Below are 16,450 nucleotides of genomic sequence, written 5' to 3' on the forward strand. Positions count from 1 at the left end.
TCTTCCCGGATGACCAAGCTCCTCACCCTATCTTTTAGGGTGAGTCCAGCCACCCTACAGAGGAAACCCTCCTTTTGGGCGCTTGTTCTTTCAGTCACGACCCCAAAGCTCATGACCTTGCGTGAGGGTTGTCACATAGATCGACCAATAAATTCATAGCTTGTTAAGCTCTCGCTTCACCATGACGGTTTGGTACAGCGACCGCAGTGCTCCAGCCTTCCCTCAATCGTGAACATGATCCCAAGACTCCTGGGGCAAGACCACCCTTTTCTGACTGAGAACCTCGGCCTCAGATTTGTAGTCTCATCCCAAAAGCTTCACACTCAGCTGCAAACCGTCCCAGTAAGCTCTGAAGGTCACAGCCTGATGAGGTCACCAGGACCACATCGTCTGTGAACAGCAGAAACAGGATTCTAAGGCCCCCAAACTGGACCCTGTGACTGCTACTCCCACCCATTATTATTAGCATCTGTCACCCAGGTCTGACAATGAAAGGTAAAAGGTTAGCTTGTTTTGATTCAGTTGATATTAGTCATTATGTGTTGCATAGGAGCTCATTGACCATTTAGTGGCTAAAAAGAAATGACTTCTTATTGGTCGGCTCGTCTAGGAATATCATTTCTAAAGCCGTTTTTTGACAGCGATGTATGTGACCTTCGTGTTGTTTTAGTATTAATATCACACACATGCTTGACTGCAAGCACGACGTATGTCAGCAAGCGGCTGATTTGTCTTCATTTCATTGGCCATTTCTTTGTCCATGTTGATGTATGGAGGTGTAACCATTCATCTAAAGGTGCACACAAACCGGAGTACAGCCCGGGTTTGCCAAAGTCATACATGAGCATGGTAGGAATGTATAGCCCCCTCCCCAATAATGGTGCGAGTGCAGACTCCCTGACTCACTCGCCACTGTAAGGTTTCCAGGATGTGGGGGTTCGGGAAATAGAGTGCAAGGTTAAAGACCTTGAATGTGAAAGTGAATGAGAGCATTCCTTGAGAATGTCAACAAGTGAATCTATTTTTAATGAAAAACACAGTTTGTGAGTCAGCATGTTTGGGGTTTACTCAATGTTGATGAATCAGGAATCATAATTCACCGGATTTGGCAGGCAGGCTGAAAATCAGGCAGCCCACACCACACATCCTGCGCCTATTCCGCTTTAGGGGTGGTCGATTTTGTTTTTTGGAAAGCTGAGACTAGGCAAAGACGAAATTGGAAGAATCAGTGTGGGGATTAGCTCAAGGCTGCTCGATGTCACATCACTTGGTCACCATGTTTGTCTCTTAATATTATGTCTTTATTCTAATAATATTTTTACTTTCTTATTCGTCTTCTTTCACTTTGGGCTTTTCCCTTCAGGGGTCGCCACAGCACATCAATCTTTTCCATTCAAACCTGTCTTCTGCATCTGTCTCTCTCATGTCCTCCTTCACTACATCCGTAAACCTCCTCATTGGTCTTCCTCTACGCCTCCTACCTGGCAGCATCCTTCTACCAATATATTTACTATCTCTCCTCTAGACATGTCCCAACCATCTCAGTCTGGCCGATAACTGACTTTATATCCAAGGCTTCTAACATGTAATGTCCCTCTGATGTACTCCTTCCTGATCCTATCCATCCTGGTCACTCCCAATGAGAACTTTTTACTTTCTTATGGTAACATTATAACTTCAACCCAACCCAAATTTTTGAAATGTGCACATTTATTCTTCTTTGTTTGTTTATTTTTCTTGATTACAGAGTCACCACAGCGGATCTTTTTGATCCTCATAGTGATTTGGCTTGAGCCCTTCCTGAGGAATACAATGATGCTTACTAGTGGAGATTCAAACCCCGGGCGTCCACTCCAAATGCTAATGCTAACCACTACACCACGACGGGCCTAACAAAACTGAATTTTTAGTCTTTAATATTTCATTTTTTTTTTTTTCACAGAACTTTCTCATAGTACACTTTTGAAGACAAAACAATACATATTCTTCGCATTGTATATGTATATTATTGATTTTTTTGTCATTTTCTTACTTCCTCTTCTTCCTTCTATGTGAAGTCCCAAAGAAGTTGCTGCAGGAACAAAGCTCCAGGCCGCCCGTGTACTCCTCCCCGTCCAACTCCCATGACCCCAACGTAGTGGGAGACAGCCCTCCTCAGGGGACCTCGGTCAAACGCCCCAACGTAGTTCCAGGTGAGCGAAACTGCACACTGCACCACAGAGAGCAGTTAAGCGGTCCCTAAATCAGGGCATGTATGTACTGTATATTTAAATCATGGAGGTTCAACTGCTTCCATATGGATTCTCGCTGTCCCATATACTGTATGATCACCGGCCTTAAAATATGCTAAGTCAGTGGATGCACTTACATGTGACCACAGTCTAAATCAGTCAGGCAAACTCCCAGAAAGAAGGCGGAGACATGGCAAGAGCAATGAAGAGAGCGAAAGCAGGAGACTTGAACAAAGATGTATTCATGCAGCCAGAGCACTAATTACTCTGCTCAGCTACGAGGAGAATAGGGCAGCAAATGAGGGTGTTTGCATCAGTGCTGACAGTCCCTCGTGCTCGACTTGGCCTTCACCTCCTTGGAACCTCTTTCAAAAAAAAACATTTCCAGCTCATCTGGAAAAACCAGTTTCCATCTTTGATCGAGTGATACTGAATGAAATATGTCAGGGTGGAACGTGACACAGTTGTTAAAAAATCTACATTCCTGATCTTGTCTTTGTCTTTTGGATGAAAAGACTTCTTGATATACAAACATGTTTTCTCAAAACGATGAAAGCGTATGTCTGACGTATTCCTTTCTGATTGTATTTTTTTAAATAATGACCCATTGTTCCGAAAATTGATATCCCTTTACATAAAATTTTATGTAATTATCGTTGTAGTTGTATATCAAATTGTTTACCACAAAGAGATTTCACCCACTTCCCCCTGCGATTAAATGTGATTAATTTTGAGTTAACTCAGAACTTGATTAATCATTATTAATCACAATCTACTATTTTAATTGCTTGACAGCCCTAGTAAAAACACAATATTCTGCATGGCTTGAAAATTCATGAGCATGGACTATAAATGTATGATCAATTCTGAGAGGAGAAGAATCCGGGAAAAATCAAAGTTAGCCATCAATGAAGTTCCCCGTATCCATCCTGGGAGCATCTTAGAGGTGTTCCAGAGGGGTCCGTCAATTCATACAATTGCCGTTCATCCTGCCTGGAATAGGATTATTCTTTAGCAGTGAATTTTTACCCTCGGAACTAGTTGCCTGAACTTAATTTATTGGAGTAAGATTCCAAGACTTGTTCATATTAGTTTTAGAATAACTTTAACTTTTCACTCTTTCCTTACATTGTCAACACCAGCCAACCAAATGAGGATGATAATGATCCATAATTCGTTTTACCTGTTCATAGTTTATTTTTGGCTAGCTTTTATGAGTGTGGTTGTGTTTTTTTTTTGTTTGTTTTGTTTTGTTTTTTTTTTGGGGGGGGGGGGGGGGGGGGTTCTACAATGCAGTAGTGGGTCCAGGTGGAAACATTTAGCCATTCCGTGAGCCATTCCAGTCTAAACCATGTTCATCAGATATGAAGTCTAACACTTTTGTGTGACATTTCACTAAATAATGCTCAACCACAATGACAAACACGTCATCACAAGTGATTCGAATTATTCTATCGGGACATCATTTAGACTCTTATCACTTTATGTTTGGTTTATGTATGTGAGGCATTGCTTATTTATGGGGTTAAAGGTACAACTGTTATAAGAGCCCACCTAAAAAGGGGTTATAAGAGGGGTGGGAGGATACATGTCGGTAATAAACCGTACCCACATGAGACGCAGCGGATGACTCAAATACTGAGAAACACTGCACACGCTTAACTGTAAATGCTAAATGCAATGACTGAGTCCCACTGAATTCAACAACACAGATTCCACATCCTGTGAACCTCCCACTCGTCTCCTCTCAGTTCCTGACATTTTCCACCCATTGCAGATCGGAAGCGCACCAGAGAGACCAGCTCCAACCAGGAGAGGTATCCCGAGGTCGGAAGAGGAGGGGCGGGGGAGACTGCGTCGTTGAGGCCCCCGGAGATGAATCCTATTCTCAACTCCACTTCCAGCTCCAGCATGGCCCTCATTAGCAATGCGCTGGCAGCCTACACATACGCATCAAGTAGGACCTTGTTGGTGTCATATTTTCTCTTGTGTTGTGTGCTATGGTTGATGATACAGCAACATCTGTTGTATGGAACCCCAATATAAAACTACAGTAGTATCACTTTTTTGTGTCATCCCATCAATCTTTTCCTCCTGTCACTCACACACCACAGCCAAAATATTTTGTATTGCAGTCTGACAATGTTTATTGACTGAGGACCTTGAAAAAGATGGGTAGCCAAAGTCACAGCAATAAGTCATATGAGCTAAAGGTCCAGTGAAGCAGACACTATTGTGGAATATTTGATATGAAACAAAAGGAAACACATGACTGACCTTCTTGGTCGTTATCTCTTCAACAGACCACCCAGAGAGGGCAGCTCTCTTCTTCGTCTGCGGTGTCTGTCTGGGCCTCTTCCTCACCCTCTTCGCCCTAGTAGTCCAGATCTCCTGGCGCACGGACTGCCAGCCCCGCCAGAGGCCCCCGGCCAAAAAACGAACACGCCCCGCCGACTCGTCCTCCGATTCCAGCGACTCGGACTCCGACTGGGAAACCACTTCGGATCTGTCAGCGCGGCGGCACCGGCGCTTCGAGCGTACACTCAACATGAACGTGTTTACGTCTGCAGAGGAGCTAGAGCGAGCGCAGCGGCTCGAGGAGAGGGAGCGGATCATCAGAGAGATATGGATGAACGGGCAGCCCGACATCCCCGGAACGCGGAGTCTCAATCGGTATTACTGATGACTTGCTTTGGACGGAAAGCTTACTTGAACTTGATTTACAGTGGGTCGCTCACACCTGTCCACCTGCAGACTTGAAAGGCTAGAATTCCCTCTGTGGTCTTCAGCCTTCTCCTTTGGGTACCATAACATAGAACCCATCTGCACCAGAGTCTCTCACGGCAAACTCGCCTCTCCACCGGATGCGAGAGGTGAAAGGCTAAACTGCCTTGCCGCTGACCTCAGGAGGCCGTTTTTGAAGTGGGCTGTTCTGCTTTTAGCTGCCTTGGACCCTCAGAGGCCTGTGGAGACTTCACGGTGATTGAAGGAGCGAGACCTGGATTCCAACAGAGACCTTGTACAGGACAATCTCTTCCGCCGTGACAAAAACCAAAAGATATTTTTCTCAACCTTTATGAAATCTATTTTATAATATTTAATAGTTGTTTGTTCTCATGTATTGTTTATTATGAGATATTTTTATACTTGGCTAAAGGTTTTCTGGTGCCTCAGGGATACAATCCTAGTGTCTGTGTTTGGTTTTGCCTTCTAAAAGAGGGGGGGGAATCAACCCTATGAATCATGTAAGTCTACATTGAAAGAGTTCTAATACAAAGAGCCTCAAAGAGGTTTTAGTGATTTCACCTTATTTTTGATACAGTATATGCAGTGCCTTTTCAAGCTAGTTTAACGACTAGAAATACCAAATAATTCCGTTTTGCAAAAGTGGACCACACTTCTCTCGATTCATAACCTCGCACCACTGTGAGATAACATTGAAATCACATTGCCCAAGATGATATAAGCTATTTACAATCGAGTTCTGTTTGTGCTTCCCTGGATCCAAGTGTATAAAATGACAATGTTTTTCATTAAAAATGTATTTTTGACTTGATAGCACGCAGAACATATTAGGGTCACCCACATTGGGAAAGCCTGTCTAAGCTGTATCATTTATTTTTTAGAATGGTTTGTGATTTAATTTGAATAATAATGTGCCATTTACTGGCAAAGTGAGACCAAGAGATGACTCCGTTGTTTGGAATAAACTGTTTAAAAATAGCATGTCTTCTGCCTTCTTCAATACAGTTGTACAGGTATATTCTTATTGTAGTGGCTTGTTGTTCTGCAGAAAGGAAGTCTTATCGTTGGTCGCCCTCTGGTGGAACTTGGCAAGACTCATCACAATAAAAGCACTTCCTTGTGACTATTAATTTCAGATGCTGTTGTTTTATTAATCTATAACACATTTTTCGGATGAAATTCACTTGAAAATACTGATTTTTTTGTGTGTCAATCTGTGTCATCTGATAATGTAGCCCTTCGTCATTTAGTGACGTCACACAAACTGTGACGGTTACGCTGACGACGTCAACCTTGAGTGGTAGCATTAGCATGTTTGAAACAAACGTCTTAAATGACAACTGCGTCGCAGTGAAGCTCAGTTTCTCTTCCCCTCCTGGCTCTAACGTCATCTTTGTTTGCATACACCGCGGGGACTGATGCAGGCAGAGCGTTTAACTTGTGCATTTTAGCTCAAAAAAGGAGCAGTCATATCCCGGAAACGACGCTGTTGCTCCAAAATAAAAGCGGCAATATCACACACCTGTCAACGGGGTTATTTTATTATGTATTTTGTCCGAATAACAAACTATTTCGTAACAAAACATTCCACTTAAACCTCACCACTCGGCTGCTCAAGCTAAGAAACATGTCACGCAAGTTGGACAACAACGGGTTACCTTTCTTACCCGGATTCTGTTTCGAGGATGTAACGGTAAGGATGTTTGATTACTTGTGAAACTCGTTAGTTTCATATCGAGTCTTTCATTTAGACCATTTTAAGGCATCTATCAAGTGAGGTAGCGTTTTCTTTCTCGTATTCTCGTCCTAATTAAACCTCATTTCCAAATGGAAGCATTTTTTTGTAATTACACATCCCTATGCTAGTTTTCCAGTTTTCAATCCACGTGTGTTCTAGAATGTTCTATTTATGTGCTCGTTTCACACTACAAAAGCACCAAGCATGCATAAATAATAATTCACTGGTAAAATACATGGAACTAAAAGCTAAAATCACAGAATGTGTCTCATGGGGTCATCAGAGGTTCACATAGCTAACTTTTTAAGTTAACATTTTCACTGGTTTATGCCAATAGACTAAATAAACTACAGGTTGTGTGCACAACGTATCAAGGACTGCACTTCCGGCTCATTATTGTAGTTGTTCTCAGAGCTGACAATATATGTTTTTAATTAACATTTATTCATCATTTTCTGCAAATATTATGTCATTGTCGAGTGTCCGTGGTGTAAATACTGGCAGGGCAATGTAATATTCGTCCGTGTGGCAACACGTAGCTGATTGCCTCGTTCCTCCAATAGACTTAGTAATGGTGTTCCAATGTAAAAACGTACCGTGGCTCAAAAAAAGTTGAAAACACTGGTGTTGTAGTTCACAGAGCTGATATTATGTACTTCCTGGCAATGTTCAAGTAAAAAACAAGTCACTTTAAGTCATCTGGGGTAGGTTCCTGCTCCAATACAGTTTGGCAAGTGTATTGTATTGTGTTTTACATAGCTGACATACGGAGAATGGTGGTCATTCCTGCAGTAGAGGTGTGTAGTAAAGCCGACTTGAATAGGTTCCCGCTGTAGTAGCGTTCTGGTACTCCATGTCAAAGACTGCACTCTGGCGTCATAGGTAGTGTAGTGTTTTATATAGCTGACTTTCAATTCCTAGTAGATGGAGATTGGTGGTCATTCCTGCAGTAGGTAAGTCGTACTTCACTTGTCACCTTGAGTCGACTGGGATAGGCTCCAGCTCTAGTAGGGAGAATGTATGTCAAGGAGTATACTTTTTCACACAACTGATTTTCTGCTCCATTCACAACCTGAGGCATTTGTGGTATGTTTTCTTTTTCCTCCCCAGAAAACTGCATTCCACCGCCCCCAGACGTTGTCATTTTCCAGGGGCATACCGTTAGCCCGTGCCCCTAGGGTGGGCATCGGACTGGAGCCTCTTTTAGCGGACCAGATGATAAACGAACAGCTCAGCGGCTACTCCTATGAGACACCCGACATCCCCGTTGGTGCCATTGACTCAAAATACTACAAAGACCTACTCAATTTGACCTACAACGCCGGTGTAGCCGTTAACCCGAGCCCTCCACCTTTCATCCCAGCTTATGTCACCCTTGACAAAAAGGTATAGTTGAGTATATTTTTGTTGCTGTGGTTTGTTCAGGTCATTGCATTCTTGTGTGTGTACAGGTGCTTTGCTTCAAAGGGTACTTTGAGGAGGAAATGATCAACAGTCGAGAAGAAAAGAGCTGTGTCCGTCATGTGGTTATTTACTATTACCTGGCAGATGACACCATGAATATCACTGAGCCCTGGGTGCCCAATTCTGGAATACTCCAGGGTGAACGGATCAAACGGCAACGCCTACCTAAGAGGGAGCCTGGGAAGTATTACCACTGGAAAGACCTCAACCTTGGCATTGACATGGAAGTGTACGGTGTGAAGTACCGTATCACACAGTGTGATTTGTTTACACAGGTACCACACGCCTGTACAGTCTTGTATTGTCTTTGGTATTCTTGGAATCTAACGTTGTCTACCCAACGTACAGAACTTTATGCAGCGCCAGGGTATTATTCTGAATGAACCCGAGGACATGCCAGAGGATTCATACATCTCGCAGCGGATAAAAGCTCCGCATACATACACGACACGCTCAGAATTTGACAGCAGGTACCAGTTTCTCCATATGGATCGCAAGGTAAAGCCCTCCCGATGACATGGCTGTGTTTTTTTGTCAAAACAGAGACATTTCCTTGACTCTGTGTAACCACTTCCTGATAAGGTGCTGCGTTTCTTCGCCCTATGGGATGATTCGGAATCTGAGCTTGGCGAAACCTTGCCTGTTACTATCCACTACTTCCTGGTGAACGATACAGTGGAGATCAGGGAGGACCACAAGCCCAACAGCGGGCGATATCCATTCCCGGTGTTGATGCAGAGACTGAGGATACCCAAGAAAATGAAGCCGGGGCACGGTAAAGTTCGGCTTCGGTAGGTCAGACCCCAAAGATCATTTGGACTTTTGTCATTTATCTTTCCAGACCAGTTCCCCAGCTGTGTGATGGAGGATTCCAATGAGGAAGTGGAAGAGTTCTTCTCCCCAACAGACTTCCGGGTCGGTGAAATGGTCACGATAATGGGACGGCGTTTCCTGTTGTATGACTGCGATGACTTCACGAAAGAATATTACCAGACGAATCACCCTGAAATCAACATAAAAAGCATAGAAGTACCCAGGAAGATGGGCAAGTTTGAGGGCATGAAGAAGGTGAGACATCTGCAGGATTATAGTCACGTCTTTGGCCACATCGGCTCTCCCCAAGTCCCTCACACTTTTTTAATCTCGTTTCCAGGAGATTCCCCCCTATAATGGCTTTGGATCGCTAGAAGATTCTCTCCAGAGTTGTTTATCTCTAATACCCGCACCTCCCAGAAAGAACGTGATAAAGATGCTGGAGAATGGAAACAAAGTGTTGCGCTACAGTGTCCGATTGGTGACGCCCAAGGACGCCTCGGATTCTAAAACCAGAAATGCAGACAGACGTTTCATTCTGTCCTATTATCTGTCCAATGACACCATCAGTATTTATGAGAATCCCCAAAACAACTCTGGTTTCATTGGTGGAGGATTCCTGAAAAGGACACGTGTTCCTAAGCCAAATTCTCCTGTGGACAATCCCGAGTTCTACTCGCCGGCAGACTTCTCTATTGGAGCTACTGTTGATGGTGAAAGACACACACACACACACTTGCACTCACACAAAGTCTTCCAGGTGAGGATCCACCACAAATGCATTTCTCTTCGCACTTTGCAGTTTTTGGCCACCGCTTTGTACTGATTGACGCCGACCTTTACGTGTTGAAATACATGGAGACCAACCCCAGCCAGATTCCCTTGGAGACGCTTGATACGTTACGCCAGAAGTTAGGGACCGAGGTTAACACGACAGCTTAACACAATGGTACAATCCAGCATGAAAAGAATGAAAACAGCTCACTATGTTTGTGTTTTCTTTGTGAGGCAGGCATAACACAGAATGATGTCAAGCCCAATTTGGACCAGGAAGGACTTAAGGGATGCACACTAAAGAAAAAACCCAACGGACTTTGATTATGGGAAGTATTTTTTCATGTTTGGCCACACTGCAAAGAAAAATTACGAACAAAATTATTATTATTATTATTACTATTAATAAATATAGTCATGGTAATTTTATGACATTTTTCCTAAAACTTCTACCACATGCACAAATACCTTTTTAGGATATTTTTAGTTATATTTTTATACAAGTTTCACTTAAGTCTTTTTTATTAAAATTGTCCTCCTAATATGACTTATTGTACTGCTTTTCTCTCATAGTATTGTAAGTGTTTTGTCATAGCATTATGATTTTTCTCATAATATTACAACTTTATTCTCTGAACACTTTACACTTTTTTCTCACAATGCATTTATTGGCCATTGACGTTTTTTAAATCTTGTCCAGATGTATTTTCCTTCTCATTATATCTGCTTTCTCATAATATTAATACATAATACTTGTATTATATAAACATAAACATAATACTTTTTTGACATTTTTTTGAATAATATCCCAACTTGGCTGCACGGTGGTTAGCGCACAGGCCTCACAGCAAGGAGACCCGAGTTCAATTCCACCGTCTGCCATCTCTGTGTGGAGTTTGCATGTTCTCCCCATGCATGCGCGGCTTTTCTCCGGGTACTCCGGTTTCCTCCCACATTCCAAAAACATGTTAGGTTAATTGGCAACTCCAAATTGTCCATAGGTATGACTGTGAGTGTGAATGGTTGTTTGTCTATATGTGCCCTGTGATTGGCTGGCGACCAGTCCAGGGAGTACCCCACCTCACGCCCGCTTGTCTGCAATGTAGCTACTTTAACCCTGTTATAACATTACTTGATAATTCATGTACTATTTTCCTATATCCTTATAATATGGAGGTTTTCCTTTTATAGCTCATTTGCTATTGGATCTTGCAGTCAAGGTAAATTGAGCCAAGGTCTGTGAAATTTCATGTATATAGACATCAAAACAATATAGCTATTATATAGCATAACACAACATAAAAATATAGTAATATAGTAGTATAATAATTTGTGTTGTTTTCGGTTGCGTCTTCTGTGTAAGTTTTGAGTCGTAAATGTTCGATAATATGTGGCAGAAAAGTAAGACCACTACACCAGTTTGTCAGAAAATTGCATTACTCATTATTGATATTGACAATTCATGGAATGGCATGCGGTAACATACATAATGATGAATGACAAATGCAAGACATGATTTATTTGGGAGGAACTTTGGGCACAAATCTGATGACCAAAATCCCTCTCCTTACCTCCGACAGGTAAGGGCTAACATTAAGGCTGGTTTACAGTAAGCGTGTATGATATCTTATCAGTAACATTATCCTGCCCAAATGGACCCGAGTGGAAATAGAAGCAAAGCTGGCTCAACGGCAATCAGACGAGCAATACAGTACTTATGTAATGAGGATATACATCAACACATTCAAAAGTTGCTACACAGTAACATGTGCTACATACTGTGTTTGCTGTACACTTCTGTCATTCTGCACCCAGTGGTGCTGCTAAACGTGGGGAAGCAGGACATGTGGATGTCTTAAAACAAATACTGATATGATGAGGAGAGGAAAAGTCTCATGGGCTCAAGGAACATCCTTGGAATTTCAGTTTCCAGCATTCAAGGCTAAGTCTGTAGTGACCAAGTCCCAGGGGCGTGTCGGGATGGAAATCAACCAGGATACACCAGCTCCCCCTGTTCTGTTGAGGATCCTCAGCTTGCACTGAGGTCACCGCTCAGCTCAGTCCGAGTGTTTTCTTACGGGGATTTGAGTTTTTTGATCCGAGGAGAGGCACCATTCTCAGCTTTAAGAAATCCGTTTTCATAATGTCCAACTAAAGGATAGGGGGGAAAAAAAGCATGAGAACAAATGGAAAAAGTCGTAATTGGACAAGCTAATAGTCTACTTACAAGAGTCTCGCTTGAGTGGCCGAAGAGCTTGTTTGGTGGCGGCCTTCTTGCGAACGGCCTGCTCGTGTCTGAACTCCCTCCAGCGCCTCAGCTGGAAGCGGATAAACTTCCAAAGAAGCCAAGATTGTGTCAGGCAAACCAGGAGAAGAACAGTCATCCTGGAAGGGACGCAAAACAAGCAGATTAGTGACACCTCATTACTCAACTTGGCTGAACACTTTTTTTAACAATCTGTTGTTTGAATCTGGCCTCCGGTAACTCGGCTTCACAGACAGGTTCAGGGGTGTTTATTTACTCAACTGCAGAAGATACTGGTGGTAAAATACAAACTGACTTAAAATAAGTTGAAAATATACATGTTTTTCCACAAACAATTTGCTTAATTTTGAGTGATTCAAGAGCAAAAGGTTCTTGTTTGGGACAGGAGACCAAATGTACCAACCTGATCTGTGTCATGAAAAATTGTGAGCAGCTTAAGGAGGATTTGGTTTTCATTGAGTACAATTGTCAAAAATATGTCTGTGCCCAAACAAAGATTCGACAACACGATGAAGAAAATCTGTGCCTTCCTCCTCAGCAATGTGTGCCCTGTGGTGGTGAGGTGGTTCAAGCACACTGTTTTTATATTGAGTATGGCTGCAAAATAAGCCATCATTTGATAAAGGCGAGACTCAGTTGTCAGGAAACTGATGTAGAGGTATGAACCTTAACACATGTTGCAGGGGAATGATTTAAAGGAGACACAATAGGGTGTGTAAATTTGTATCTGCCACTGATGTTTACAATGAGGTGTACCCTCCCCCAATCACCAACAAGGTATAAGTGATATTAAATATTCATCTATGTATTTCACACTAATTTCTGTATTTATAAAATGTGTTTTAGTGCCTGAAACAGATTTATGAAAACTATATATTTCCTGTGCATGCTGTTCCTCACCTTATTAGCACAGTGTTAAAGTTGCCCGTCGCCCAGTCCAGCACCTGGTTCTCGGAACGAGCCAAACCGAAACCGACGGCGAGAAACATGAGCGTAAGGGTAGACATGCGAGTAAATACGAAACCAACCGCCCAAAGGTCAAACCTACAGAAGGAGACACAGAATGCTGATTTTAGTGTGATTCTCCATTTTGAAGGAAATCGGTTAAAAAAATAACATGATGGGTCAACTTGCATTTTCTGGTGGTTTTCATCTGTGAAGTAGAAGAGTCTGGCGATGTGGAAGCCCAGTTCTGACAGATACTGGAGGAAGAGGAGCACCACACCCACACGGTTCAAACTAACAAGGTCCAAAAAAAAAACATTTAGCAGGTTTTCTTTTTTAAAGCATTCTAACCAGACTTTTTCTTTCTTTGCAGGTTGTGAACAAGATGCTTACTTTAACAAATATGCTGCAAAGATGTGGAGCAAATACAAGCTGATGTATTGCAGCTGACGGGAGATCTCCTCCTGGTAAAACACACACACACGCACGTCTCTACATGTTTGTACTACAATGACAAATGAATGCAGAAGCACCCAACACACATCTTGAAATACTCCTTGGCTTCCATACCGACCTTGCGCACTTTCTGGAAGTAAAGCTCAGGCAAAGCATGGAGCCAGTAGGCCAACTGAGTGAGGTAGAAAAACTTCACCTGGAACCTGAAACATGTGAAAGTATTACACTTTTTTTTAAATCCTCCACTAAACACAAAAGTCTAGTTCTTATCTCATTACAGGCACCATAATAATCATAACCGTTGTGGACATACTGTGGGTAAAACTCAACTCTGAATGCCCAACCTCACTTCCTGTTCACACGTACGGAAGACATCTTAAATGGTTTCTTCCATTATATCTACTATATTGGGTAATATGAGCAAAAAGGTGACTATAGGGGTGTTATAGTATGTCTGAAGGGCTCTAAAAATGGCATGCACATTCGTCATGGCTGATTACGCAAAGATGACATCCACTTTGGATGACCTCTTTATATGACAATGTAAGAATGGTGGGCGTGATTTTTTAAAAATATCTTTGTACACGACCCCTGACTTAAACATCCATACAGCCATGCAAGGTATGCATTTATTTTACCTGAGGTGTGCGTGTGGATAGTTTTCCCAAAGTCTGCTGGGATGCAGAAGATATCCTTCCTGTTTGAAAAGATGAGAGAAAACTCTTAGAATTCCTTATTTAAAAAAAGTGTGTACACATGAAGCGTGTGTACCACTCACCGTTATTAGAACGTAGAAGCTCCACACACTGGACACCAAATGAAACACACACAGTTGACCCGACTCGTTGAACTTGGTGTTTTTGCTCTTGGAAAGATGGAGACGTCTGTTGATTTTCTGCAGAGTGAGAATGATTCACATTGGGTTAGAGGATTCGCTGACTCAACAATTATGCAAGACATAAAAATAACTAGGGCAAGAAAACAGACAGGCTGTGCTATTTGTGGCTGCTGTGGAACAAGGCATAGATGTTTACATGTTTAAAGATACCGTCAGTCATGTGGTCATGGTACTAAACTTAAATCAGACCCCCACCGATGCAATGAGCTGGTGTCATGCAGTACTCACATCCAGCAGATACTCCTGCACCACTGCATGGAGGATGATGGCGATGAAGAAGTAGAAAAGGATAGTGGCACAGTCCTTCCATCCGTAATGATACAACGTCACCTCTCCCTCTGAGGGCAAGGAAAAGGTGGATTTAAAATGTTGCGAACACTATCAAGTGAAGTGTGCACAATGCAGGTACCTGGTGACAATGTGGTGATATTGTACTGAGGCTGAATAAATAGTATAGCCGTCTTTGCTGTTGCCTGAAAAGAAAGATTGAATGGCAGTTTGTTAATATGGTAGAGTATAAGCACGTAGTGGCACAAAATATTAGTGCTGCCACCAAAAAAAAAACACGATAAAAGAGGTCAACAAAACAAACACAAAACTTGTAATGATTCTGAAAGGGCTTCCTTCGTGGCCATCTCGGACACCTCAAAGCACCCTGAGTGTGACACGTCAACTTAGGACACCTTAATGTATTAGAGCAATGTATCTTTTGTCGGCACTAAAATGCATTCTACTTTTTCAAAATTCTAACTTTTGTTCCGTGAAAGACGAGGGAAATCCAACACCGGTCAGTTGCGAGCTCTATTGGAACGTTTCGAGCGAAACTATAATGTCCGGGATGACGTGTACGTGATTTATTTTTGTAGTTTTGTAGTAATGAGTGTAATACGTGTGTCTGTATGAGACCCGTGCGCTTTGTATGGGGGTTATCTGTTTAATAAAACAGCTATGGGCGCGATAACTGTTTAGGAATTGAGACGTGGCAGTTAAAAAGTAATACAGTCAAGGCGATAAATGGAAAGTCTTCCGCTTCCCCTTTTTTCTCATTCAAAATAAAAGCTCCAAACTGGTGACGTGTACAAGTCCTATTAAAACATGAACGCTGCGCTTTTAATTCGAAAGCGAGTTAACCACTGCTTCCTTCACAGTTTGTCTTCTCTTTTGTAACGTGACGTGATTCTTGTCCTCAAAAGTTACGTTTTGGGAGTAAAGGTGTGTTTATGAAGTTATCCTGATACACAGTGTTATGTAAAAGTAGTCATATAATGGCTATGAGTGCAATAGTTTTAATAGCTTACGTTAAAAACACCCTAGAATTCCAATTGCTAGAGTGACAAAGCGAGCACTTCCACCTTAGCAAGAAATTGAATTCAAATCCGAGTGTTTTAACAGTCGGTTGCAGTTAATCAACGTTGCGTTTTTAAGTTAGCTTGTTACCTTTCCACCGACTACAAACACCACAAAGCTGCAAGACCCGCAACAAGCTGCATCCGCAAAATACAGTCCATTATCGGGTTTTTTTCCACAGAAAGGTAGACGTAATCGGTGGTTTCCCCATTGTTTACATGCGTTGCCACTATAAAGCAGCTGATGAGAGAGGGGGAAATGAGAATTAGTCCACCTCACCTCAAACATCAATCCAATCAAAATGAAAATCACCAAACTGAAAACGATGTCGGCATGGTTTTGGATGAGGAACTCCTGGCTGAAGAAAGGGTAACTCTTGTTTCTTCGGCGAAATGCCATGTCAATTCCCTGCTACTATTATATTTCTGCTACTTTTTCCCCCCGTCCTGACTATGAAGTTCAGCTTTAACTTTCCCACTGGAGTGCGCATGCGCGTCGTCTTAAAGGGCAACTGACATACATACCTCACTTGAGACCATTTGTTCCATTGATCACCATTGTCTTAAAATCGTACTCGGTAACCTACAGATGGATACTCTCAAGTAAAAATGGAATTAAATAAAAATAAAAATGTAAAAAGACCAAATTTAAAGAGAAAAGCTGAAGTGTTGACACTAATAATTAACACTGACTCTTAGCTTTTTATGTAATTTATTTAAATATATATATATATATATATACTATACTATACAATATTATACTTGGCCCCCTTC

At 42.1% G+C, this 16,450-nt stretch overlaps 3 protein-coding genes across 6 annotated transcripts in view; 2 read left to right on the forward strand and 1 right to left on the reverse strand.

Moving 5' to 3' along the window:
- The window catches only part of LOC131107309 (protein eva-1 homolog A), a 60,660-nt gene extending 54,626 nt beyond the window's left edge, over window positions 1–6,034 (forward strand). For all 4 annotated transcript variants that reach the window (XM_058057210.1, XM_058057213.1, XM_058057212.1 and 1 more), the window contains 3 exons: window positions 2,058–2,192; window positions 4,009–4,188; window positions 4,535–6,034. In XM_058057210.1, the coding sequence (XP_057913193.1) occupies window positions 2,058–2,192; window positions 4,009–4,188; window positions 4,535–4,914 (695 nt within the window). In that variant the 3' untranslated portion in view covers window positions 4,915–6,034. The remainder of the gene's footprint in view (window positions 1–2,057; window positions 2,193–4,008; window positions 4,189–4,534) is intronic.
- Window positions 6,035–6,285: 251 nt separating this feature from the next.
- efhc1 (EF-hand domain (C-terminal) containing 1) lies at window positions 6,286–10,312 on the forward strand. The gene is made up of 9 exons (XM_058056962.1): window positions 6,286–6,669; window positions 7,825–8,100; window positions 8,166–8,453; window positions 8,527–8,676; window positions 8,761–8,953; window positions 9,020–9,246; window positions 9,332–9,704; window positions 9,794–9,915; window positions 10,004–10,312. The coding sequence occupies exons 1-9, from the start codon at window positions 6,604–6,606 to the stop codon at window positions 10,007–10,009; spliced, it is 1,701 nt and encodes a 566-aa protein (XP_057912945.1). The 5' UTR covers window positions 6,286–6,603; the 3' UTR covers window positions 10,010–10,312.
- Window positions 10,313–11,165: 853 nt separating this feature from the next.
- tram2 (translocation associated membrane protein 2) lies at window positions 11,166–16,169 on the reverse strand. Its single transcript, XM_058057233.1, has 11 exons — window positions 15,957–16,169; window positions 14,740–14,803; window positions 14,559–14,668; window positions 14,211–14,327; window positions 14,071–14,129; window positions 13,551–13,635; window positions 13,370–13,440; window positions 13,166–13,270; window positions 12,932–13,075; window positions 11,993–12,150; window positions 11,166–11,916 (listed from the first exon to the last, which is right to left on the reverse strand). The coding sequence occupies exons 1-11, from the start codon at window positions 16,074–16,076 to the stop codon at window positions 11,840–11,842; spliced, it is 1,110 nt and encodes a 369-aa protein (XP_057913216.1). The 5' UTR covers window positions 16,077–16,169; the 3' UTR covers window positions 11,166–11,839.
- Between the last annotated feature and the right edge of the window lie 281 nt (window positions 16,170–16,450).

This window comes from Doryrhamphus excisus, chromosome 19, assembly GCF_030265055.1.
Source record: "Doryrhamphus excisus isolate RoL2022-K1 chromosome 19, RoL_Dexc_1.0, whole genome shotgun sequence".
Lineage (NCBI taxonomy): Eukaryota > Metazoa > Chordata > Actinopteri > Syngnathiformes > Syngnathidae > Doryrhamphus > Doryrhamphus excisus.

What these genes read in the sequence shown, in the direction of transcription:
- efhc1 (XM_058056962.1), top strand. Translation starts at nt 6,604, where the DNA reads ATGTCACGCAAGTTGGACAACAACGGGTTACCTTTCTTACCCGGATTC. An exon ending in TTCTCCATATGGATCGCAAG is followed by an intron (nt 8,677 to 8,760) that starts GTAAAGCCCTCC and finishes CTTCCTGATAAG; the next exon opens with GTGCTGCGTTTCTTCGCCCT. An exon ending in TATTGGAGCTACTGTTGATG is followed by an intron (nt 9,705 to 9,793) that starts GTGAAAGACACA and finishes CGCACTTTGCAG; the next exon opens with TTTTTGGCCACCGCTTTGTA.
- tram2 (XM_058057233.1), bottom strand. Translation starts at nt 16,076, where the DNA reads ATGGCATTTCGCCGAAGAAACAAGAGTTACCCTTTCTTCAGCCAGGAG. An exon ending in TGCAGGAGTATCTGCTGGAT is followed by an intron (nt 14,328 to 14,558) that starts GTGAGTACTGCA and finishes CTCACTCTGCAG; the next exon opens with AAAATCAACAGACGTCTCCA. An exon ending in GCTTCTACGTTCTAATAACG is followed by an intron (nt 14,130 to 14,210) that starts GTGAGTGGTACA and finishes CTTTTCAAACAG; the next exon opens with GAAGGATATCTTCTGCATCC.